This window comes from Ischnura elegans, chromosome 5 (genome assembly GCF_921293095.1).
Source record: "Ischnura elegans chromosome 5, ioIscEleg1.1, whole genome shotgun sequence".
Taxonomy (NCBI): domain Eukaryota; kingdom Metazoa; phylum Arthropoda; class Insecta; order Odonata; family Coenagrionidae; genus Ischnura; species Ischnura elegans.
The window spans coordinates 32412656-32437932 of record NC_060250.1 but is presented as its reverse complement, the minus strand read 5'-3'; the positions used below and the strand labels follow the sequence as shown (position 1 = coordinate 32437932).

The 25277-nt window shown below is 37.6% G+C and overlaps 1 protein-coding gene across 4 annotated transcripts in view; it reads left to right on the top strand.

Moving 5' to 3' along the window:
• The first annotated feature begins 1015 nt into the window (after positions 1–1015).
• Positions 1016–25277, top strand: part of LOC124158669 (inositol polyphosphate-4-phosphatase type I A-like) — a 45780-nt gene continuing 21518 nt past the window's right edge. Inside the window, exons 1-9 of one of the 4 annotated variants that reach the window (XM_046533884.1) lie at positions 1016–1267; positions 1438–1555; positions 14369–14440; positions 18387–18635; positions 20162–20440; positions 22146–22300; positions 22637–23011; positions 23182–23462; positions 23555–23715. In XM_046533884.1, the coding sequence (XP_046389840.1) occupies positions 1438–1555; positions 14369–14440; positions 18387–18635; positions 20162–20440; positions 22146–22300; positions 22637–23011; positions 23182–23462; positions 23555–23715 (1690 nt within the window). In that variant the 5' untranslated portion in view covers positions 1016–1267. Of the gene's footprint in view, positions 1268–1437; positions 1556–14368; positions 14441–18386; positions 18636–20161; positions 20441–22145; positions 22301–22636; positions 23012–23178; positions 23463–23554; positions 23716–25277 lie in introns of all 4 variants that reach the window. The other 3 variants (XM_046533883.1, XM_046533885.1, XM_046533886.1) reach the window with 3 other exon arrangements.

Genomic DNA, 25277 nt, shown 5'->3' with positions numbered 1-25277 from the left:
TTGAATTATTGAGGGGGCTCTGCCCCCCCAAATGAATCTTTGAGGGGGCTCGGGCCCCCTCAGGCCCCATGGAGTCGGCGCCACTGCTGAATTGATATACTTTAAGTTCATTGGATATATAATTTGCATGCCTCGGTTTTCATTGGTTTTATGTGGAGTTTCACTCATTTGTTATCACCTGAGTTTGGCAAGAATAATATCCTAGGCAAGGAGTACCGTTAAAAAAGCCCTGGTTCGAGCAAGTTGTATTACACTTCTGATCATGTAGATTTATTCCATTCCATAAAAGTATGAATTTCAATCCTTGAATGATCATCGAGTCGGGGAGAAATAGGCTTGATAGCGAAAAGTTTGTCGGAAAAACATTATTTGCCTGCCTGAATTTGAACCTGGGTCCCCTAATTCCCGTGACTTGCGCCAGGTTATCACACTAATAACAAGGCATATTTTGGATGAGTGGATTTTGGACAGTCCACCATTTTTTCCGAGAATTGATGAGAATAATGTGGATTTTCTCTGATTAAGTTCCGTGATTTAGTATGAAGTTGTTTGCCGTGGGATGTAAAAAGTGATATTTTGATTAACCTCGCTCTATGAGAGCAAAAATGTAATTACAAAATTCTCATGCCGGCGTAAGTCGGATTTCCTTAAATTTAAAATGTCGATAAATGGACAAAGTTGTGTTTATTTATAAAATAGCATTGTTTAACCTCATTATAGTGATGAGAAAAGTAAATTTATTTTATTAGGGTAAAACGTTTGGAAATAAGGTAATCGATATTTCACGTATCAAATATTATAATAAATTTACTTCTCCGTAAATACTTCGCAATTAACAGATATAGCTCGATTGATGATCTGTTTTCAGATTATTACATAGGGATACACTAATAATGAGTTCATAGACCCTTTTAGTTGAATATTTATAGAGTAAAGCAGGTCTGCGGTATTATGTGATTCAAATTCCCGCTGCCTACGTGTGCGTCAATACAGATGAAATCGGTATGGCGAAGAGCGTAGGTCAGTCGTAGCTCGGCTGGCTGGAACGGCTGATGCAGGAGCAGGCTGGAAGGCAAGGGGCGAGTTGGTGAACGTATTGTGTCAATGAGCCCGGGTCGTGTCACAGTATGTGCTCTTTGTAGTGATTGAAAATGTTTTGGAACATTCTGCTTCGCTGTGGAGGCATCTATTGGCGCTAAATCACCATTCATAAGTGTATGTGGGAGAAACATGGGTGTAGTGAACCCGTTCTGACGTTCTTGTTAAGGTAGGGGGTAAAGTGTTTATACATCCGTAGTTCTTATGTGATGTGCTAGTAGCTGTGTAGGTGTTTAATCAAATCATCGGATGCATGTACATGCACGCTTTAGCTATTGATATATGAGTGTAGATCTCGATTTGGCTTGTTAATTTGATCTATGTTTACTCCCACCGTAGATGAGGTTTAACAAGCAAGAGTTGATTACGCTTGCTGTCCAGCCGTCTCAGAAGTTCGACAAAGAGGGAATTCTTTTTCTTCGGGAAAGACAGGAAGGTTTCTTTAGGAGGACTGAAAGTAAGTACATAACGTCGGTTTTTTTGAGAAATGTGTTCTAAATGTTTATAACAAAAAATATTTATCAGTTGTTGAGATGAAAGGCATAACTTCGTTCTTGTTTCTTGTGCGAAGTGCCAGCAAAATACCAATCAATTTAAATGTACTTGTTGAGTGAAATTCCTTAGGAACGCTCAATTCATTGTGATCAAGCATGAGCATTAAGATGTCGATACCGCATTATGAATTATTGCTTGTCTCCTGCATGTTTTTGTTTATATGTAAGGCATTGCAGATGCAGTATATGTATAATTATAAATATTTTTTAGAATACGCATGACAGCCATGCATATATTTGTCTTGTTTGTGTATTGTAAATTTGCGGAGAATGTTGAAGTGATGGGACTGAATTCATGAATTCTGTCGTAGTTGTGGTCTTTACATATCCCTGTTATATTTTTTGGCTTTCTAAAGAAGATTGCCGTATTTTGTGGTTTCCCTCAGTCTTGTTAAACTTGTAATTTTGTGATTTATGAGAGATTTTTTGCCAAATTGTCTCATATGTTTAACTTGTATTTGTCTCTGGTATGATTTTGTGGTTTGGAGCGACTCGCGTTAAGTTCAGATGTCTATGGTTGTACCTCTGTTTTTTTTTTTTAAATTAGATAACTAATTTACAGGAGGCGCACCCTCGGTTATTTTTTGCGGTATTCTTAAATTTTATCCAATTGTAGAGACCATATGTCTTATATTTTTGCTTTTTTTCTGAGCTCATGTCTTTTTAGTTTACGTGGTACACATTGTAAATTAAGTTTGACTGTGCCCAGTGCACCAATGTATGGAAACTATCTTTTTATAATTGGCGTACTCATTTAGTTACAGCCTACTTTTTGGTATGATTTTTCTGTCATTCTAAATTCCTAGTTCTTAAGTTCACATTAGTTTCTATCCCTGAAGAGGGTCCTGTTTCCATCAAAGTCTTTGCCAGTAAAGGCCGCCTCAGCCTTATAATTTTGTTGCTTAGCTTTCTTTAATGTGCTTAAAATGTGATGCCGGTATTGATGTGCCTAGGCAAATACAAGTATTTTGTCAGTATTTAATTTTTTGCAGGTGTGCAGAAGTTATTTTCTATCTGACTTTTATAAAACATTGGTGTTTGGCCTTTTGTCACACGATCAATCTCTTTAATTCCACTGGTATTCTTTGTGCATTGTGACAGGTATGAGCTTTTTCTTTGATACTAGTGTTTTTTGTGATTAAGATGTATGAGTTTATTTTCTCTTGTTATCTCACTTGAAATCCTTAGTGAATTCAACCTGTTGTTAGGAATACCTTGGTGAACATATCTGCAGGAAAATCGTTGCTGGCTCAATTCTACTGAAACTGTCTGAAGTGCACTGATATTTCAATAGGTTTATCATTCTGAGCCATATGCTGGGAAAGCATCAGAAACCAGAAAGTAACTTTTTTGCTCTGGTACCTCAAGGTGCTTAGAAGTTATTGTGACCTACTCTCACTTGTTCAAAGGAGTATCTTACATCTCAGATGTGCTGTTTTTAAATCAGTTTGTCAATTGCATGTATGCTTTTTTTTGCTTTGACGATTTGTCTCTTGTGGCAAAACCTTATGAGGTTAGTTCGTCACAACTAAGATGTTTTGTGCAATGAGCATAGAAGCTCTCAATATATTCAAGCCAGCAGTTGTGAAGTGTTGTCAGTATTCGGCGCTTGAATACCTAAGGATTGTATCAATGTCCCTCACTACATCTTTGAGTGGGTACAATATTCATTTCTCTATCATTCAGTTATAAAAGTTAAAATAAGCCAGGCAGACGTCTTTTCCATGGCAAATGTGCGTGTCTTTAGCTTATTGGATCATACTGGTATGGTATTTGGAGGAGGTGACCGGCAGCTGAGGTCATTTGCGCCATGAGGGAAGGTTGTGGAAGGAAGGGTGGAGAGAAACCCGGCGTCGGCGTTAGCCTGCTCTTAACGAAAGGCACCAAGGGGACCACGGCTTAACGTCCCATCCGACGGACGGAGTGTTGCACTTGAAATGTCCTCCATGAAACATTCAAGCAGGGATCGGGCTGTCTCTGAAAATTCTCTGCCACTGCCGGGATTTGAACCCGAGCCCGCCGGGTGGGAAGCCAACACTCTAGCCGCCACACCAACCCGATCCCCATTGGATCATACTCTGTGTTGCAGTGTTTATAGTAGGACATGATTGAATGCTTAAAACAGGCTTTGCTGTCAGGAAAGAGATGAGATTCCTCTGCTTTGATGATGGTACTTAATAAGTGGAATATTGAGACATTGGCTGTGATGAAAATATTGTGACCTGGTTTACCATTTGAGAAAATTCTTATAGTCTTAGTTATGCCCAGTTCTTTTTAGGTTCTCTTAACGAAAATCTATTCTTTAGGGTTTGAATGGGGAGCTTTTCCTTTTCTCTCCCTGGATCCACCATTGAAGAAAAGCTTACCAAGCTCTTGAAAATCATTGTGCCTGCAACATGTGCCATTTTTCAGCTCAACCTTCATTGTATCTCTCCTCAGAGGCACACCGAGGAGGAGGATAAAGGATATTTTGGGGAAAAAACCCCCAAAGCTAGACCTTAGAGAATATTTTTTATAAAAATATTTTCATGTAATTTTAATGACAAATTTTTTAAGTAATACTAGGGAGATGGATGACTCACAAAGAAAACATCAAACTATTCACACAGCCATGAAACTCCATTTCAACTCCATGAAACACCATATTGAACCATTTATCTTAAAAAAATTTGGGGAAAGGTCCTCCCGCTTATCCTGGCGGATATTCCATTCCCCCATTATTAGTTGCGCTTAAAACCCCCGCCTAGCCTTAATTCCTAGCTGCGCCCTTGTCTCTCCCAATATTACCCATTCATGTGGTTTGTTCAATATCATCCTTTTCAACTCTGCATTCCTCTCCAATCATTCTTGGTTCAAGATAATTTCCATTGTACAACTCTTCCAGGTTAATAAAATCAACTGATTTGGAAATTACTTGGTGGAATGATGAAATGTTCATGGTGAAACAAAACCAGTACTGTTCCGCAAACCTTTTATTATAAGCTGTCAACTAGTTTCGACATTTATACCATCATTATCAAGACTAACATAGCAATAGCGTACAACGTCTAGCCTTATATACCCAACTATAGTGTGAGGGAAGGAGGGGGGGAGAGGGACATAATTGAGGAAGAGGGGGTTGGGCATTGTTGGTTGAATGGAGGGTAATTCGGGATGAGTTGAAGTTTAAGGCACTTGTTGTTAAAGATTATGTTAAGGCTTGCAAGATGAAGCTAGACTGAAAGCTTCTTGAAGAGAAACGCCTGTTTTGCCGTACTAGCATTGCGAATAAAAACGGTATAAAAGTCGAAACTAGTTGACAACTAATAATAATAAGTTTGTGGAATAGTACTGGATTTTGTTTCACCATGAACATTTCATCGTTCCACCAAGTAATGCCCGAATCAGATGATTTTATTCACTTACCCCTTGATCCAATACATCGCCCGGCTGCCACTCATAGGTTCAAGGCAGCTTTTTTTTCAATGTGAAAGGCTGTTGTGCAAATCTTTGCAGATATTATTCATCCAAGTTTTTTCAGCTTTCTTCGCTTTACATCTTATTTTGTTCCTCATTTTCTTGTAGTTGTTGCCCTTCTTTGGTTTTCACATTCTTAAACTATTATGTTTGAGTTCAGTGAGTTCTAATACTTGATCCATGATCCATGGATTTTTCTTGACGGCTTGTCTTCTCCCAAGAACTTCTTTTATGGCCTTCTGTAAGCCATTAATTTACATTTTTATCTTGAAATGATTTCTCGGTAGAATGATCCTTTACACATTTTGATCGCTACTGCTTTTTTATGGGCTGCCTGATGTTGAACCTCTTCAGTTTTTCTACTTGTAGGACATTGTTCACAGTTATCTTCAGTTTCTTGAATTTTAGGTTGCATTTTATAATCACTAAATTATGGTCACTATCGATAGGTATCTGCCCCAGGGTAGACTATGATATCTTCATTCTGATTTCTGAACCTTTGCTTCATCCAGATTTTGTCTACTTGAAATCTTCTCACTTCCTCTGGAATTTTCCAGGTGTAATTTTGTAGGTTGTGACTTTTAACTAACGTGTTAGCTACTGAGGTTCTATATTAAGGGCAGATTTCTAGTAATCTTTTTCATCTGTCATTTCATTTTGCCTAATTCATATTTTCCAGTTATTCTTCCCCATTTGAATAATTCCACAATATCCTCCTATATGTCCTCTACTTCCTCATCTTCATGATATTATAAATGATTATACTTTTGTTATGATTATGGGAACTTCATACACATTCCTGCGCTCTTTCTGAGTTTTATCACAACTACACCATTCCCATTTACAGATCAAGTGTGTGTAACCATGGAGCTTCCACTCCAAACATCTCCTCTTCAGTCTACTTCCTCTTGTCGATTCCTAGTAAGTCTACGGTCATTCTTCTCATGTCCACCTCCAGGTTCTCATCTCTTCCTCAGGCTGGCAGTGAATCCACATTCTATGTCCCTATCCTTAAAATTTTGTCACCTTCGATCAATGTATCCCCACCCAAAGATCCGAATACATAGGGTAATACTTAATGTCCAGAATATTTTGTTTGAAATAATGCTATCATGTATTTTGGGTTGATGATTAGAGTAGCTGCAACACCTTGGAATATTAATGTGGTGGTTTCCTATTTCTTTCCACATGACAGCACTTCAGCTGTTATATTAAATGTTACCACATGTGCAGTGAAATGAGCATCACTATATTTACCACTGTGGTCATCAACTTCACTTGATGAAGAGGAGCTGTTGTCATCCCCTCCTTGGGAATCATAGTTTTTGGAGACCTCTCAGAGACAAGCCATAACCTCTTCACAGGTTGCAGTATACTGCATCATGATACATCATTTCAATGGATTACCTTACCCAAGGATAGGCCCCTCAGAACACCATCACTTTTTTTCCACTACTCCTTATGAGGGAAGACACAAAAATAGCTCGACAAAATTTTTAAAAACTCAGAATTCATTTCTTTGTATCACAAACATTAGTAACCTCTGAGGTACTCTTCATTAACACTGATGTTCAAACATTTTTTTCATTGTGCGAAACACTTTTGGTACCTGTCCTTTCCGATGGCTTCTTGTAGTTGGTCGTTGATTCTCTTTTCACCTCTGGAAGGTCATCAAAACGTTTCCCTTTCATCTGGGGAAACAAAAAGAAATCACAAAGTGCCAGATCTGGTGGGTGAGGAAGTGGTGTTGTACGGTTTTTGCCAAAAACAGTTTGATCAGGAGTCCACAAGCGGGGGATGAACTTTGTCTCAATAAGTCTCATTTGCAAATTATTCACTGTACAGAAGTCCACTAAAGGCCAGATTGTTGAGTGAGTTCCTCGTTAGTTAGCCTCCTATCCCATACACAAGGGCATGAATTTTTTCCTCATTTTCATCAGTTCTGGACGTGGAAGGCCAGCTTGGGCATTGAATGTCTACGATGGACATCTTACGGCATTTGCATCAAGAATACCAATGGTACCCTGGAGTTATTTTAAAGGCATGTTCTTTGTAAGGTTTAGACTACATATCAACAGCATCCAACCTGCTTTTGCCAAGTATAAAAAAATTTAAACATTTCACGCTGCTCTCGAATACTAGCCAATTCTAAAATTGAAGAGGTTGAAAAACTCTACCAATAGCAAAATTGTCACTGGGACTTGCTCCAGCCATCTAAATCCATGCCATTTTGCATACTGACTCAGAAAGGGTGAATCCCAAACTGCTAGAGTAACGAGCCGAGCGATTTCCTTCTGGTTATTTTTGGGTTCCCCTCTTATTCAATGAGCAAGCTCATTTTTATTGCAGCTAACCTCTAGAGGTTGACCCGCCATCTGCAACCGGATGGATGCTCTCAGTTGCTTCATGCTTAGCTACTAATTTCAATTAATTCTAGAATATTGAGGAAAAAAATCACACGGCCCATCAAGGCAGATTTGCTCTTGGAATCTTTGGTCTTCTTGTGGTAAAACAAAAAAAAATTGTCATCAGAGAAACTTCATAATACTGGTGTGATAATACATATAATCTCGGACAGTTATAAGGATGGCTCCAGCTTCGTCCCGCACTCCCTCCAGTAATAATGGAAGCATTTAATACTGCAATTGGAATCAACCCCCTGCTTAAAATTATTGCAGTACTTACTGTTTGTCTACTACTTCTGTCATGCCTCCATGTATTTTAAAATTCTAAATATAAAATATCACGGATTGTGTTTATTTCAAATTACTAAAAAAATAAACTTAAATTATATGCCCCTCCCTCCCTCTGAAGATATAATCTAATCTTATATTTGGCTCTGCGTCTCGGTATGAAGTAAAAAAAGGTTATCAGATACGATTTCATGAGATGATCTTCAATAAAAAAAGAACAATGTTACATGCATAAATTATTTTTTTATTTTTATACACATAGTCAAAAAGAACTGTATTTGAGGGTCTGCAAATTACCTGGTTTATGCTATGCTTGATTTGTAGAAATGTAAAGACAAAGAAATCAATTTGTAATGAAGAAAATTAAATAAAGCACAGTAATGAATGAGTATCAATCTTGAACAATTCTAATCCATCTTTAAACTCAATGGCTCATTTATTAATGGGGGCTAATGAAGATTGAAAAGTCAGACGTCATGGATTGGTATGGCCTTAAAAATATTCTTGCTGGATTATGTTTAACACTATCACTGTTTAGTGCTTGTTATACTGATTTAATCAGGGACTTATCTACTGTCTGTAAAATAAAGCAAGACACCCGAATTTGAGAAGCACTAGCGTCTAAGCGAAGCAATCAATGTCAATGCAACAAAAAGCATAGAAAAGAATTTATTTCCTTGTTGCATCATATTCTATTAAAAACCTCAGACTCCAAAGTATTTCCTGTAGTTAATTTTTTCTCAAAAAAGTGCCAATTTTTTACGTGCAAAATCAAGTTGCCCAAATTTGAGCACTTTGTATTCCCATAGTATTTGTTCCTGATTCAAAATAAGAAAGCCTAATATAGTATTAACAGTTTACAGAAAACAAATTGTTCATACCTCAAAAATTGATTGATTCGTTGTAAACAACGCAAATCTATGCTAACATTGAAACCAATGGGTGAGTTGAAAATTAATTGGTACTGATGTATGCTGTACAATGAATGTAAAATTTGCATTTATTATCACTAAAAAAGGTCAATATTGCTTATTATTTACATAGATTTTTCTATAGGTGTACCAGCAGCTTCGTCTTGGGAGAGGGAGGAGAAAAGAGGTGCATGGTTGCCACTGACTCAGCAGTTGGCCCTCTTACTTTAAATGATGGGCACTGTAGTGTGCGTCGCTATGCACGATGTGGCAACAGCGCGTGGCATCGAGAGAGACTCTTTTCTACTGCTTTGTTATGAACTGCCTTGCTAGACAGAGAAAAAGCGACAACCGCAGCTCAAAACAATAATATATCAAACGATATTGAATATACTGCCAACATTTAACATGTATGGCACTAAACAGTACCAATTCATTTTCAAATGACCTATTGCCTATTGGTTTCAAAGTTAGCAGAGATTTGCGTTGTTTACAACAAATCAATCAATTTTTGTGGTATAAACAATTTGTTTTCTGTAAATTGTTAATACTAGATCAGGCTTTCTAATGACAAAATTGCAAGATACTGGAACGAAAACTACAGGAATAAGAAGTGCTTAAAGTTAGGCAACTTGATTTTACGCGCAAAAAATTGACACTTTTTTGAGAAAAAATTAACTACAGGAAATACTTTGGGGCCTGAGGTTTTTAATAGAATGTGATGCAACAAGGAAATAAATTCTCTTTTGTATGCCTTTTGCAGCATTGGCATATCTTTGCTTAGATGCTTGAGCCTCTCAAACTCCGTTGTCTTGCTTTTTTTGCAGACAGTAAATGCTATAATTTTATGCATTTAAAAATTGGTCTTACAAGTCATTTCTTTTTAACATAGCAGTCAAGTAAGGTTGATAAAAATATATTCTATTCTCTGATAGATAAGTTAGTTTATACATTAGCTGCCATGTTACCCCACTTGTGGCCTTATAAGGTCTGTTCACTTTATCTTTGCGGGTGAGCTGGTGTGGCTTAACCGAGTTGGGGTGAGAGGAGGGAAAGTTTATCTACACGTGACTTTCCCTCTTCCAATCAGCAGACAGTAGGCGTGGCCTAGCACTTCGGAATTTCAGTTGCTCTCAGACCTCCGTCGCGTCAACTTCGTGAATCTGCTAGCTGTGTTGCCAAATCTCGCGCGTTCTCTTGGTGCTCTTCGATTCTTCCATTTAAATCCAACTTGTAACTTACTGTTCCTTATTCTTCCACATCAATCCTTTTACATCGCCTTTCCAGAAAATTTTTATTCACCTTTTGCATTCCCATAAGCACCGACTCCCTCCCTCCACCTATTCCCTCTCAGTAATTTTCCGATCCCTTTATTAACAAACCCTAACCCTTTTCCTCAACTCCGTATTTACTTTTGGGTATTACAACCTATATATTTTTGTATACCTCTGATTTAAAAGATTAACATCCAAGCGTGTTTATTGACGGCTCCGAAAGTGACTCCGAAAATTAAGACACTGACGGAAGGGAAGACGAGGAGGTTGATTTATTAGCCACACCACTCCAGCAATAAGTACAAAATAAATTATGTAATAAAATACCCGTCGTGCTACTTTTCTCCATTCTTTTTGCATCCTCATCCTCACAAATTCCCTTGCAATCCCCGTTTATCAGAATGTTACGCTTATGTATGCCTTTCACCAGCGGTCTCGCATTTAGCGGACAATATCCTGGCTTCTGAGATGGGATTATCCTCAATCCCCTGTAAATAAGTAGCTATACATTGTATGCATTGTTTCGCCGCCGGGCCCAAAATATCTGTGGCCACGTATGAGTCACACCTTTTCAGTGCGACACTAGGGCGCCTGTGTACATTTGGCAACGTTAAGGTCGCTCCTGCTCTCTCTCTCTCGGTACTACCCCTTCCCCTTCAGCGAGGCCCCTCCCCCTTCAGCGAGGCCCTCCGATTGTGTCCGGGATCTCACGAAAGCTGACCCGCAGAGATAAAATGAACAGATAATAGTAACCCACAACAATAGAGAAAGTTTTTTCCATTCCAAAATTCATCCAAGGGCGTAAGTAGGTATTGCTTTTCCATTGTTGGGAAACTTTTTCTAGTCATTGTACCTCCAAAGTGGGAAAGTTAAGATCATCTTGAAGCTCCTTCCTTCAACTGCCTCATCCATTGTCAAAGAAGAAGAAGAAGGTATCTAAGGATTTGGTTATCAGAGTACCTAATCATTTAAGACTTTTATTCTTTTTGATTTTCATTCTGCATATAAATACTTACAGGTGTATGTTAAAACTGAAGCATAAATACTTTTATTCCTTTTCTTTCTCCCTAAAGGTTATTGAGTCAATTAATTTCCAGGTTTCTTGGTTTCTATAGTCACCGAGTGGTTGTCCACTGTAATTCTTGGTACATTCTACAAATGTGCTGTTAAAGTTATCATGCTCTGTATTCACCCTCCAAGTGCTGGCAAAAATATTATGAAATTGTTGATATACATTTATTTTTTGTTATTTTTATTTTATTTCACTTGGGACAATTCATGATGAAAAGCACCACTTTAGATTGTCTGAAAAGTAATTGTAATCATTATAGAATGATAAAATGAAATAAAGGATATTTAGTGAGCCAATGACTTCAATGGCGTGCCACATTGTTACAAAATCAGATATATTGGCTATACAAACTAACAGAGTTATGGCAGCACCAGTCTATACTGCCAACATTAGGAATTAGACATCTCTGATCATGATGAAAAAGTCATTTTTTGAAAATACTCCATGAAAGCTTTTTGACAGATTTTAATATTGTTGATGTCTTAACTTTCATTAGATCAGGGAGTATTTGAACAAAAAAGTTGGGGGATGGGATACAACCTATTGTATTTTATTATGTACATTTAGGTGTGATTTATTTTTTATTTAATAATTGTCGTTACTGAATTAACCATCATTTTTTTAATAAGCATTTGTTATAATGTTTTGTAATTCCTCTTTAGGGGGTATTTGAATTCATATCTTTGAACCAAACTTGTAGAATTACGTACCAGTTATTTAACGGCAAGTTTTTGTAAATGTATGCATTGGGAAGGTTAATCATATACAGCATACCCCCGATTATCCGGGCTAATGATGGGTAAAGACGGCACGAATAATCGGAAAACACGGATAACCCAAACTTTCACTTTAAAGGCTTTTAATGCTCATAATTTATGTAAAGCAAAGTATGTGGTATTGTTTATGCAGTTATTCTGTTATTTTAGAGTGCTTCCCGGACCCATTGAGAGCTTTCTTCGGCAGGTCGCGATCTTTTTAGCAGGGATAATGTGGTTTTACTCGTATTATTAATACTCCAAGTAAGGCCTGGTTTTGAAAACCACACATCCGTGGCTTTGTGATCACGGATACAGAAAAGTGGTTTGCACGAATAAGTCAAAACCACTGTTCGACGTCGGAATTACACTGTCAGGCACCACGCCATGTAGTCGCCTCTCGCACAAGTTGCCCGGGTTGTAACTGCTGCGGGACGTGTATTCGTGATCACGGAGCGCAGTCGCGCTGCGGGGCTTGGAAAACAGGAACGCGGTACTCCCTTGAATGCAGCCTGCGCGCGATCGCTTCCGTTTTACAAAGGGGATTCGAACGGAAATAATAAGCCCGGTGTATCGTAGCGTCAAAGCAGTAATTCCGGCGATTTTGCGTCTGATTTTTAAAAATAAAGATCGCGGAAAATATCGAGCGAGAGTAAAAATCATGTACGGATAATCCGCAGTACGGATATACCGCAGCCGGATAATCGGGAGTCTGCTGTATGTGGTATATACTTCAGCAGTGGCAATGTGAAAAAAATTCTGTGCTTTTTATGTAGTCAAATTGTATGTTTGTAGCATATTGTAAGATATGTGATTTATGGTTGCAATAGAATATATGGATCATTTCCTACGGATATCCAGGAAAGAATTGTCAAGCAACTGGCCGCCTTACCTAAATTTTGTGAAACCACATATTTATGGTGTAAAGAGGGGTGAGCTCTGTTAACACCAATCCAAACCTACCTGGATAGGTCTTTTAAATGAAATATTTTTTGTGCCTGGTGGTGAAATATCGGATTTGTTTCATGGAATTTGTGTATAATTGTGAACCATGTGTTTTAAAATGCATAGAAAGTTTTTTGTTAGCTATGTTGATTAATTATTTCGGCAGTGTTCTATCGTCACTAAGTGTTTGCTTGTATTGTGTGCATTCATACTTTAAAAACCTTGCAATGATATCCTTTCTCCTGGAAATACTTATGCATCACCAGGTATTTGACGCATAGGGTTTACTTCCAAGTTAATTTTATCATACATTTCCATCTTAGCTATGATAATAGAATTTAAAAAATTATTTTTCTGATTAGTCATGTGATGGTTTTTGTGCATTTATAAATATTTAAGAAGTACTTCATGGAAACTGGATAAATTTACTGGGAAATAAGTGTCACTTGAGATTTATTAGAGTGATTGGAATTGGCATTTTCCACCACCAGAATTTTGAGCCCCCAAAGAAAATTTCCTGAATTACCCTTTTAGGTCCTTGATGCCTTACACTGTTATGGTTCATATGACACCTTACGTGCATTTCTATTTGGGTGGTTGCTTTTAATCTCTTGTGCTTTTTTGAATGCAATAAAGTCATGAATACTTGAGTAGTGTTATTACTGGACATTATTCAGTGGAATATATGGGTTATCTTACATATTTATGTATTTCTGTGGGTTACATAACATTTATATTAGTTGATGGAGAATGTGATTTCAGTTGAAATTTCTTGGTTTTTCTGTATCATTGTAATTTTCCCTGATTAATGGAGCATGATGTAAAAATATGACTAAATTGGGTTGAGGATTTCATGAATGTCACATTGGAAAGATGATCGATTTTAAAATGAAATATTCATTTGGTGAATATGTTCTAATTAGGCAAATGGGTGTAAAATGACTAAACGCGTTGGGGTTTACTGAAATATATGACTAGTTATTGCATTATATGTACTCTTTCCAATGTAAGAAGTAAGTTCTCTTATTGATGTATCTTTTAGTCTCTTCAAAGAGTTTGAAATTTGGATATTGTGTATTTTTCACTTTTTCCCTTCATTATTGATTTTATGCTTTGAAATCTGTTGTATTTGGGATCCAGTGAGTAGTACATATAATAAGTATGCTAGAGTCAGTAAATTTGGAGAATGCTCCTTGAATATAAAAATAGCATTCTGCATTTTAGTTCAATAGCATCGGGCATATTTAAATCTTTATCCATTGAACATTATTAACCCTCATTAATTCATGTCTGAACTATTTCTTATATTCTAATAACCGTATTAATCATAAAACTCTGGTTTGTTAGTTGCCATTTTTGTAATAAATAAACTAGGGTGTTAAATGGAGAATGTGTTTGCTGTACAAACAATAAGATACCCTCACCAAGAATCCCCAGTAAACTGTAATTTTAAGCTAATTCCAAGTATGCTAAAACCATTATGTACTTGGTTGTATGAAATATTTTATTTTTAGGTAATGATTTTGGAATCCATTGAGTTTTCAAGCCACTTGCCTTGTTATGGATGTCGTAGAATTTGTTTTTGTTCAGTGATTTATAAAACTTTGCAGGGAATGAGAGCAAAAGGGCCAAAAGGTCCCATCTGCGTGAGCTGAGCTGCTATCGAGGGACGAATAATAAAGGTATTGCCAAAAATTTCAATGAAAAGCTGTCCATCTGCAGCCACTTATTGCTCCTCACTCACTTGATAGACTGGTTATGGTTATTTAGTTTTGAGGTTTAATCTTTTTTTTTTTGCAATGGGGGCCTTGGTTTGAAATGAAACTACGTTGCTTACTCTCTCCCAAATAGATAATGAGAAACTAAAAACAAAGAAAGCAGCCATTTTTTAATTTGTCCTGTTAATATTTGCCTAGCAGCTTCTGTTCCTAAATACTGGCTCAGTTTCGACTTGTGCTGGTAAGTGTTAGACAAAAGGAGAAGAAAAATATTGAGTGGAATGAAGCAAGTAAGGTTCTATTTGGCCAAGAAACTCATTGCTAAGCACAACTATCACAGTTACTTAACTACAGTACTGTGGGCCTAAACTCACATCAAGATACACTGTCATTAGTCTGCAACTTTTGTCATGTATCTAGATTTTACTGTTCACAGTTCACAATCATTGGTGTGTGCTGCCTAGGTTTATTGGTTTTACGACTGGCACAAGATTGTAATAATTACTAATGGTAAGAGGATTGCCTTAACATTGAATACCAAGAAGGATTTTTTGTCAATTGGTAATTTGTAGTCGGGCTGGTTTTCCTTGCATGCTATTGCTATTAGTTTTTATTTAATATTTTTCCTTTGTATGTATTATGCATGTTGGTTTTTTAATTATTGGTATGGTGCATCCTTTCCTACACTTACTTACTACTTACCAAATCTTTGGGACATAGGAAACGTCATTTTATCCTCTCCTGCTGCAGCATTCTGCATTGTTGTTTCTCGTGGTTTATTTGTGGCATTCATTTGAGTAACCTGTATATCTGTTCAAAGGACACTTGGCATTCATTGCAAGCACCGAAAGCGACCTGCTGTAGTTATCTATTGAGCACTTTTTATGGGATTGTTAATTTAATTTTGGTTTTACGTTTGTACAGAGGTAAAATTTACGAAACTTTTTAACAGAATTATGAAACTATTAAAAATGAAATTTCATAAAAGTTTGTATTTTGAGTTTCTTCTCTCTGTAATTATAATTACCTTCCAGGTTATTGGTAATTCAATATCTGTGATACTAATTGAAATTCTCACGTACATTCATGTTTATTTATGATTCCAGAAAGTAAGAGAATTGAACAATAGCTAAAGGATGGAAAGCTAGGTTATACAAAGTGATTTGATGATGATAATGTCAATGCAAGAAAAATGACACATCTTATCTTTCCTCACTTTGTATGTCATGCAAAAACAAAGTAATCTATCTTGTGTTGCTATGAATGTCATTGGAAAACATGAGTTTGACTACTCCTGTTTTCCAATGACAATGACATTTCCAATGACTCACTTCAAGTAGCAATGAATGTCATTGGCAGTCGTACAAGTATCCACTGTCATAAGTATGACATCAAATGACAGTAATTACGGACTGTATAAAAAGCTGCTACTCTGTTGTTTAGGAAGGAAGTTATGAGTAGGTCTATGGCCTAGGGGTAATAATAGAGTTATGAAGTCTTCATCATCCTGTTCACTCTTGTGAAGAAAATTAGTATTGATTCTTTTTATCTCAAAATTGTGTTCATTCTTTTCTCATGAATCAGGGCACATTGTTATTTCACACTCAAGCCCTCTCATATTCTATTTAAATGTTCCATCAGTTATTGGTACAATTTCATATGTATTTATTTCGTGTAAATCATTCCTAGGTTACTTCTCTATTCAAAATGGATCTCTCAATGGTATCATGGTACTACATAATAGCAAGTTCAATTTAGTGTCATGTCTTTCTTTTCCCTTGGGAGTACAAATTAGGCTCTTGAATTTTGTTGAGAGATTTTCTCCGTGAGTAGGCCTTGGTTTTGTATGTGTTAGGTAGTTGCATATATTTATTCAGTTTCAATCATTTTGTTTCAATGATGAGGGGCGTGTGTCATTGCAGGTTGAAAGATCAGGCCTTAACTTGCGATGAAATAGTCGTTTTCAGCTGTATGAATTAGCAAATTTGTGATTCATTCTGCCTTAAAATAGTGGTAGATTTGTTGTGCATGGACAGTTTATCCTTAGCTGTTACATAGAATTTTGAAAGTATTTGTACTCAAGCATATATGAGTATGGTAGCATATAAAGAGTGCATGAATGAGATAAAATTATTGAATCAATGTTAACTTCATTTTTAAGCAATAAGTTTTCATTGCATTAGATATGAGATTAACATGTATTTTTTAAGAGCATCCTAGTCAATGTGAATAGATAGCATAGATTTTTCTGCTTGTGAAAATTGATACAGTTTATCAATGCTTAAAATTATTGCATTGGCATTATTATTTTTTTAGCTGTTTTATATGCTTGCCGTAGTTAATCCATATTCAAATTGCCATTAAATATTTTGAAGCTTGCCTCAATGTAGTTTTTAGGTGGAGTTCTTGCCATTGTTAGCTGAATATAGCTAGTATAGATATATTCTATGTGCGTGCCTTTTACATAAGCATGTGTAAAAATCTAACAAGGAAGTATATTTCATGCATTTCTTTCATGATTTTTTAAAAGATTTTTGTACGTGGAAGTGATTCTCATTTTATAACTTGTTCTAAACTTAAGGTTCATTTATTTACAGTCTTCGCAATGTCTCTTGCAGTTATTCCATAACTGTATTTCATTGTACATTTTTATTGCGGTTGGGTTTAGATAGAGTATTTGCAGACAGGATATACTGGGGAAATTTCCATTTTCTTTCATTTTCTTGATACTGACCATTTTTATTCTTATACCTTTAATTTTCATGTTTTAATTCATGTTGATTGTTGTTTTAATTCATGTTGATAAAAATGTGATGACCATGGGAAAAATGGGATGGCAGCTCGGTAAGAATTTTGGATGCCCAAGTTTCTATTACTCTGCCATAATTATTGAGGATATAATTTAACGGTGTAGGCTTTACTTAAACAATTCTATGGGTGCATCTGGGCATCTTACAATGAGGCTTATGCTTACCATTCTCCCTCATTTTCTTCATTTTGCCAATGAGTGACTTCCTAAGTCTCTGTTTAAATTATTTTTCTAGAGTAGGATCATTTAGGACTCCTGTATTATCATTTCTCATGAATCATGGTCAGTAAGGTTTTTATTTTTTTGTTTCCTTGCTATACCCTTGATTATAATGTCGGAGTAGGTTAATGAAATGTCAGTTTCTGAAATTCTCGTGCAATATGTATCCCATCCTTAATATTCAATCGGAAACCACTGAATGCAACTGTTGTCGAAGGGTGTGAACTGTGATAAAATTCACATTAATTGCCTTGGAAAAAATTCCCTGAGGAATAAATAGTAAATGATGTGTCTTTTGAAATTTAGAAAAATTGAAAGGGCTCTAAGAAGGGCTTCATTCAATCAGTTTAAAGACAGAAATTAGTTTTCTGAAATTATTTTTCTCACTGATAATTGATTGTACTCATCCCAATGAGTTGCTTCATTACCACTTAGAGAGTATTCAATCTAAATTTTAATTATGTTATTGTCAATTATTTTTTCCTGATAAATTTCACTGCCACAAATTCAGGTATAATTCATGAAACTTCTCCTTATTTTCTAAATTCATTTTTACCTATTTTTGCTCCATTTTTGGTGTTCTGGCTAAAACTGGTGTCACTTTGATAAAATCTTGGGGAATATTCCTGCAGGAATCAAACTGCATGTCTTGCTTATTTCACCATCTGCTTTAATGTAAAAGTTCATATGTGATTTGATTTGCAACCTGAGAGAAGTTTGATAGTTACATTTTAAAAGTTATGAATTCAATTTAAAACGCACATTATGATTCAACTCATCTTACTGCATTATGGCCAGGTGCTTTCGAGGTGTGGTGCCTATTGTTTAATGATATCAATGACTGTAGTTGCAGTGTATAAAACAGTGGTTTTGGTCCATTAGTTAGTACAGAGAGATGGTGCCGCCTGCGTGGAAATCTGTTGTTTTACCTGAAAGGACGAGAGCAGTGGTCCGAGCCCGCAGGATTGATTGTTTTGGAGCAGTGCACTGTTCGAATAGAAGAGGAAGGAGAGGTGCCCGTCCCAGCTCCTCAAGGTCAGGGTATCACCAGCCCTTCCGGCACGCCTACCACTCCAACTGGTGGCAATGGTGCGGGCCATGGTGAACTCTTCTACTACCCATTTATTCTTGGTAAGTTGAAGAAGTGGTTAAAAATGTAATTAGAGAGATGATGTTCCTGATTATCTTTAACCCTTTAAGTGCCAGCCTTTTTTGCCTGGTATATGCGAAGAATGCCAGGGCTTTTTTGATGAATTTGCACGATTTTACTTAAAATTTTATAAAAATTCTAATATGAATGTGTTGAAGCTAATTTTTTAAATTTAAACTTCTAATGCTTACGTCATTGATTAAAAAGTTCACCTATGTTTTTATCTCTTTTGTACAACTTGGGTAAAATATTTAATTTTTAAATTAATTTAAATACACCCGGCCGATAGATCGGCCCGTGGCATTCTTCGCGCATATCCCTCAGGCCGATAGATCGGCCGGCTGGCACTAAAAGGGTTAATGTGTTTTATTCTTTTGCATTTGAGCTTGTAGTAATACCACTTTTCCGAACTGACGGCGGCTGGGTGGAAGATAGAAACTAGCCAATGAGAAGCGCTGCCCCTTCCACCTCTCCGTTCCCCTCCATCCCCTTCCCTTTTTTCCTCCATCCCCTTCCCTTTTTTCCTCCATCCGGCCGACTGGCGTTGCCAGCATTGGGAATAACGGTACTTTAGGGGGCAGCAGAACGAGCGCTGTGCGATCTCCAAAGATTCGGCTTGGCAACACTGCTAGCTTGAGAGCGATGTGCACTGCACGGAGTTCGGAGAGAGACTGCGGGCTCTTCCACACTTTCTCCTGTCGCTATTCTGTGATTGGCTAGAAGAGTGGGTGGGTTTGGAGCACGATCAAGGTCAGCCGCCGTCAGTTCAGAAAAATGGTATTATAAATGGTATTATACACGTTGAGTGGATTCTGATATCTTTTCACTATGCTCAAATGCGTTTTTGATTTAGGTCATGCATTATTGCCAATGCATTTTAGAAGGTCTCATTTACAAAGTTCCTGCCAGCTATTTGCAGGAAATTTTAAGTTTTGGATTACATAAGTCTGCCACCAAATTTTATTTTAAATTGGTCATAGTATCTCCTCCTTATCTCTGGTAAACATAATTCGTAACCCGATGATGGAAAATAATGGTTTTGCCACTACATATTTCATTGCAAAAGGCCACATGTTACCACAAAGGTGTATGTGCGTGCATGAGTTTATGCTACCAATTTTTTTGTAATGAGTAAAAAATGACCTGCTTAGTATAAATGCCCATCACATACTAGCAACTAGTTCGTCTTCCTTTCTCAACTCATTCTCAATTACGTTGAAACAAAGTGCAGAAATCTTCATTTTCATGCAAACGATACTTCATATTTAGCCGGCCGTGTTTGTTAGTGAATTTTAAATTGTATCTTTTAACTACCAATCTTGAAAAAAGTGATTTTGAATGTAAATATTTGTGTGACCGCGTTACTCTTAAGAATTTTAAAAATTTGTATACAAATGTAGTGATTTTTATTGAAATTTTCATTTTGCGTTGCCGAGGCAATTATTTAATTGCAAGGAGGCATTTTGTTCACAAATCAAAATAACTGAATACACTTGCTTTTAACTAGTGTTTGATGGAGGTAGTGGACAACAAACGCAGCAGTTGGGGGCACTCTCTGAAGAGGAGAGGGATGGGTGGGTGAGGGCACTGAGGCATGCTGGTCATGACTGTGTGCGAGCTCGCCTTCTTTCCCTTCGACATTCCATTGAAGCCTTACGCCTGCGGCGACGGGGATCACCGCAACCACCATCCGTGACTTCTTTGTCTTCTGCATTGCTGTCACCATCTGTGGGTGACCTGCATCTTGATATTCATGCTTGGAGACTTAAGCAAGGAACGACCCTTGGTAATTATGTTGATTGTTCATTGCCATTGTGTTATTGTGCTAGAGGTTGGCTATGGTGTGAAATTTTAGAAAACAGCGAAAGCATTAAAGCAGCGTAAGAAATACTGCCTTCAGAGCTGTTTAGCAAATATTTATTTTTCTTGATTTCTTTAGATTAAATACATAATTGAATTCTTTATATGATGTCATGTTTGAACCCTTTATTTTTTCTGAAAGGATTAGCTTTTTTCCTATGATAGTATGCTGTTTGTCCACCATGCGGTGCTGTCAACACTCAGAAACAAAAAGATATAGAGCTCTCGCGAAGGCAAGTAACATGCGATTGTGCCATTGCAAATTTTGAGACCACAGATTCACGGTTCATGAATACAAGTGCTTAATGCGGATAGTTTAAAGAGGTGGGAAGAGGCAGAAGACAAAAAAAAAACAAATCAAGTGACGGAGGAGACCTGTGATAGAGATGCAGACTGATATAAGCGAGATTGTTCTCCTATTGTCTGTTTTTAACTGGTTTACCTACTTACCCTAAAGCAAACCTGACACAACTCTGCCCTTTACCTGCACAGTCAATATCCACTGTCGTGCTACAGGTAGGATGTATCTGCCTTCTGCTCTGTGCATTGGAATTCAAGATAAAGAATTGCAAAAGACTGTGATCTCGCAAAAAATATATCAGGGTAGGTTATAGATATTCAGTGAGCAAAACATGTGCATCTCGAGCTATTTTTTGCACTTGAGACTGCACTCTAATAACACTGTGGATTCAAACAGTATAAATTAGTAATCGAAGATCAGGAATTTTACTTTAAGAAATAGGAAGTGGAAGATAAATTTAATTTCCAAGGAATGAGATGACGTAGTGAGTTATCACGGTCTGAATTTGAATATAACACAGAAGCATCTTTCAACTGAAGGGCTTGAACAAGTTTTTGATTTCAAGATGATGCTCTAACTATTCATTATGTAGACATGGCACACAGTGGTGTTGCAAGGATTTTGAAATTGGGGGGAGGGGGGATTTACCGGAGATTTCGGGGCCCTTCGAGAGTGTATGGAGAACACCCTGGGGCAAATGGGGGTTCTCCCCTGGAATATTTATGGATTTTTTATGTTGAAAACATGATTTTTTTTACTAGAAAAGCAGTAATTTTGTGCTCCTGTTTATTAAAAGTTATTTAATAAGGCCATCTTACTTGTTTTTGGCACCTATTTTAAAAACTCGAGGGGGGTTACCTGGAAACCTCCCTCCCCCTGTGGCTATGCAAATGATGGTACACCTTAAATTCTAACTAGAGTAACATATTTACTTGTGTGAGCTGCACCCTTGTGTATCCTGTGCACACCCAATTCGGGGCAGGCTCATGAGGATAAATGTTATTTTTATGAATAAATCCAATTTTTACAGTTGAGCCTGTATTATTTTGTCATGAGATGAATTCATATTTTTAAATCAAAATTCTATGCCTAAGTTAAGTGCTTATGTACATCTTTCTCATTAATTTATTGTTTTATATTTTAATATTACTACAATGCACAGCCTTTTTTATTATGCATTTTTTCTCCTAGCACTACACAGTACGCTGTAGGTGACAATACTGACCATATTTTTCTACAATCACCCAGACCTATTACCTCATATGATAACTTATTGTGCAGTTTATGTAATTTCAACTGCTCCCTCTATTGTCAATGTTTTTTTTTTCAGATCCCTCGGAGGTGCCCCTGTGTGAAGTTTCTCTGTCTTGTGACAATTTGTTATGTGATGGCCACGGACGCCCCCCAAATCCCATGCTTCTTATCCACGCTTTTATTCCACTTGAAGGTGCTTGGGTTGAATGTGCTAGGACTGAGGTAGTTGAGGTAAGTACCCACTAATGTTTTCTCATATGCTATATTTGCCTTCAAATTCCCTTGGAAATATTTTGGCAAAGGAAAGTGATATTGGGAGAAATATTTTCGCTTAATTCATTTTGGAAAATAAAATTATTAAATTGAATAAGACAATTCAATTAAATAGATGCCTTAGAATAAATCAACCCTTCTTATATTTTTGGGGAAGAATTCTGGGGAGCAGATTTGTGGAAACCTCGGGGGCTGTTTTTGGTGTTGATAGGAATAAATAAAATAAAAATATAGGTAAGCTCTCTTCGGGTATTATGGTATTATGTTTACACTTGGATCATTTATTCTTTACAGAGGAGTAGCAACCCAGTGTTTTTGAGCACAGCTCTTTTTCGAGCTTCAGAAGGTTTAGGTCACGAAACGAAGATTAGAATCTCAGCGTATGATGTTCGAGAGAGGCTGTCTAGGACGGCCACTCCTCTTGGTGCTGCTGTGGCAACCCTTGGGTCTCTTTGGAGTTCGGGGCGTAGTCGTCTTCCACTCCGCTCTCCCCACTCCCCCTGCCCTCCTGGTGAGGTGGTTGAAGGTGGTGCCGCTGTCGGCTTTGTCACTGCTTCTGTCTGGGTGTTCGAGATGGAGGAGGAGGGCGAGTCGCTTGTCAGTGGGGGTGGAGGCAAGGGCAGCCATGAGTCCACGCCGGTCCACTCGCTGCCAGAAAGCCAACCAGTGGTGAGTTTTTCCCATTCCTTCCGCTTATATTTTTCTGGTCTGGAGATGAGTGTCGCATTGGTTTGACTGTTTGTATGGGATATAGTGGTGTGTTTGATTTATGTGTATGTATTTATTCTGAGAATAATGTCGCTATCATATTTTTATTCAAGTCTCAATTTCTTTAGCAGCAAACTGAAACTGCTCCTGGTCAGCCGCCGTGCCACAGGAGGTCTCTCTCGTTGCCGCCACGGCTCAATCCGCTGGGTGGCACCAGTGGCGTTTGGGGAGTCGGCTCAAGGCCTGGAGGAGGAGCTGTTCGTTTACCAGCTCAGTCCAGGAACCTTCCACTCCTTCATGCAAATGCCACCATTCACTCGTTTCGACTGCACTCAGGTCTCGGAGGTGACATTTCCGTTCATGAAATGATGGCTGAAAGTAGACTGTGCTTTGCTATACCACGCCAACTTCTGTAAGTGCTTTATCTAGTGTTAAGAATACTGAACTGGAGAAATACGTAGAACTAGTGTACCTATTACTGATTTTGTCTTTTGATGATTCTAGAGCTCTCTGGATGCAGGAAGAGAAAGAATTGCTTCAGGAAGTAGCTGGTGTTGGGGAATTACGTGAACCATGGCGTGGTAGGCAGTTGGCCTTGCTCGACAGACATTTGCACCTGTTACGCTTATACTCCCATGCTAAACAAAGTCTAGAAGCTCACGCAGGTATTATGAAAATCATATTGTATTGATTGCTTACATAATAGCTCATTGATGCTATTAAGGGTTCATAATCAAGACAATAGGTGTTGTGTTGTAATGAGCATTTTCAAAACCAAAGAAATTGCCCATAATTCTGATTTTAATACATATTGAACAAGTTAAATTTGTGTGACTGTTTGCCAATCAATGTTAATTCAATGTGACCACTTCAGCTTGGCTCAAATGGTGGAGAAGTAATACCAGAAAATGTGTAAAACTGGAGCAATCTGGGATAGAGGATCAGGTCTTCATGGTTACCTAACAAAACTGAGATCTTAGCTTGCTCTTAAGGAATTTTTGTGTTCTACCCTTCATTCTCATTTTGGCATGTGAAGGAAATTGAAAAAAAAACTAATTTTTTTCATGTGTAGTCATTGGGACTTTTTCTGAATTAATCAATCCTGTGGGATCTGGGATTCAAGATTTGTATTTTAAGTGACAATATTGCTGAGCAAATGGACTCAGTTCATCACTATTCCTTAGGTTTCAACTGAGGAGAAAGATTGCTCACATTAATATTTTCTGTTTGTGTTAGTTTATAAGGCAGTTTGAGCTGGCTTAAGAACTTCTAGATTGATCTTAATCCTAGCAATTTAGTGATTGATTGGTGAAACCAAACTAAGAGACATCCCTCCAGTTTATTTCTATATCTTGCTCAGGTTGTTTCCAGTACCCCTTAATTAAATGAGCAATTGGGCTCCAGTCTAAGTACCGTATAAGCGTGTGTAAGAGGCGCACCCCTATTTTGAGCATCGAAGCTATAAAAGAAAAAAAAAATTTGCGGCATTTTTTTATCCCATCGTGCGGTGTTGCAGACGTATGCCTGGAATTTCGACAGTCGACTGTCGAAATGTGCACCTTTTTTTTGATAACTACGGCGGTAATAGTGGCATAAGAGAGAGTAGAAAGAGTTCCGATCCTCTCTTCGCATACGCCGTTGCTCTACGATGCCAGTCCTACTCACGAACAATTTTGTTTAAAAGCTCTCGCAGGAGTATTGCAATAGAATTGCAGCCGTGGAAAATTTAAGGTAAAACACGACAGGCACATAGCATGAACCTTCCCAAGAGATTGGACAACAATCGGGGCAATCTCAGCGCTGTAGGATAATAACCACGCCGTAGATTTAACGGAACCACACTCGACCCTCCATCGGCCAATACCTCTGCCGTTTTTTTTTCCTTCCCGAGACCCCACTGGAAAATAAGAAAACATCAAGTTACAGGAGAACAATAGAAACGTGTTTCATCCCTACCCCATCTCACCAACTGACCTTTTTCGGTCTACCAGGTTAAATTCTCCTAGTTTCTGGAGGGCAAATGCTAGGTGAGTCACATACTGAGCTCGAGGATATCTCGATATCTTTCAGTAATTGTATGACACGCACGAGGTTCTAAAAAGAATGAGACCTAACGCAACGTATATCTGACAGAATTTAAATTTTTTAAGCTCTAATTGATTGACACAAGGATTTATAGTTAAAACAAGGCTACTAATATTCAGCATAGTCCAAGTGCACAATATCG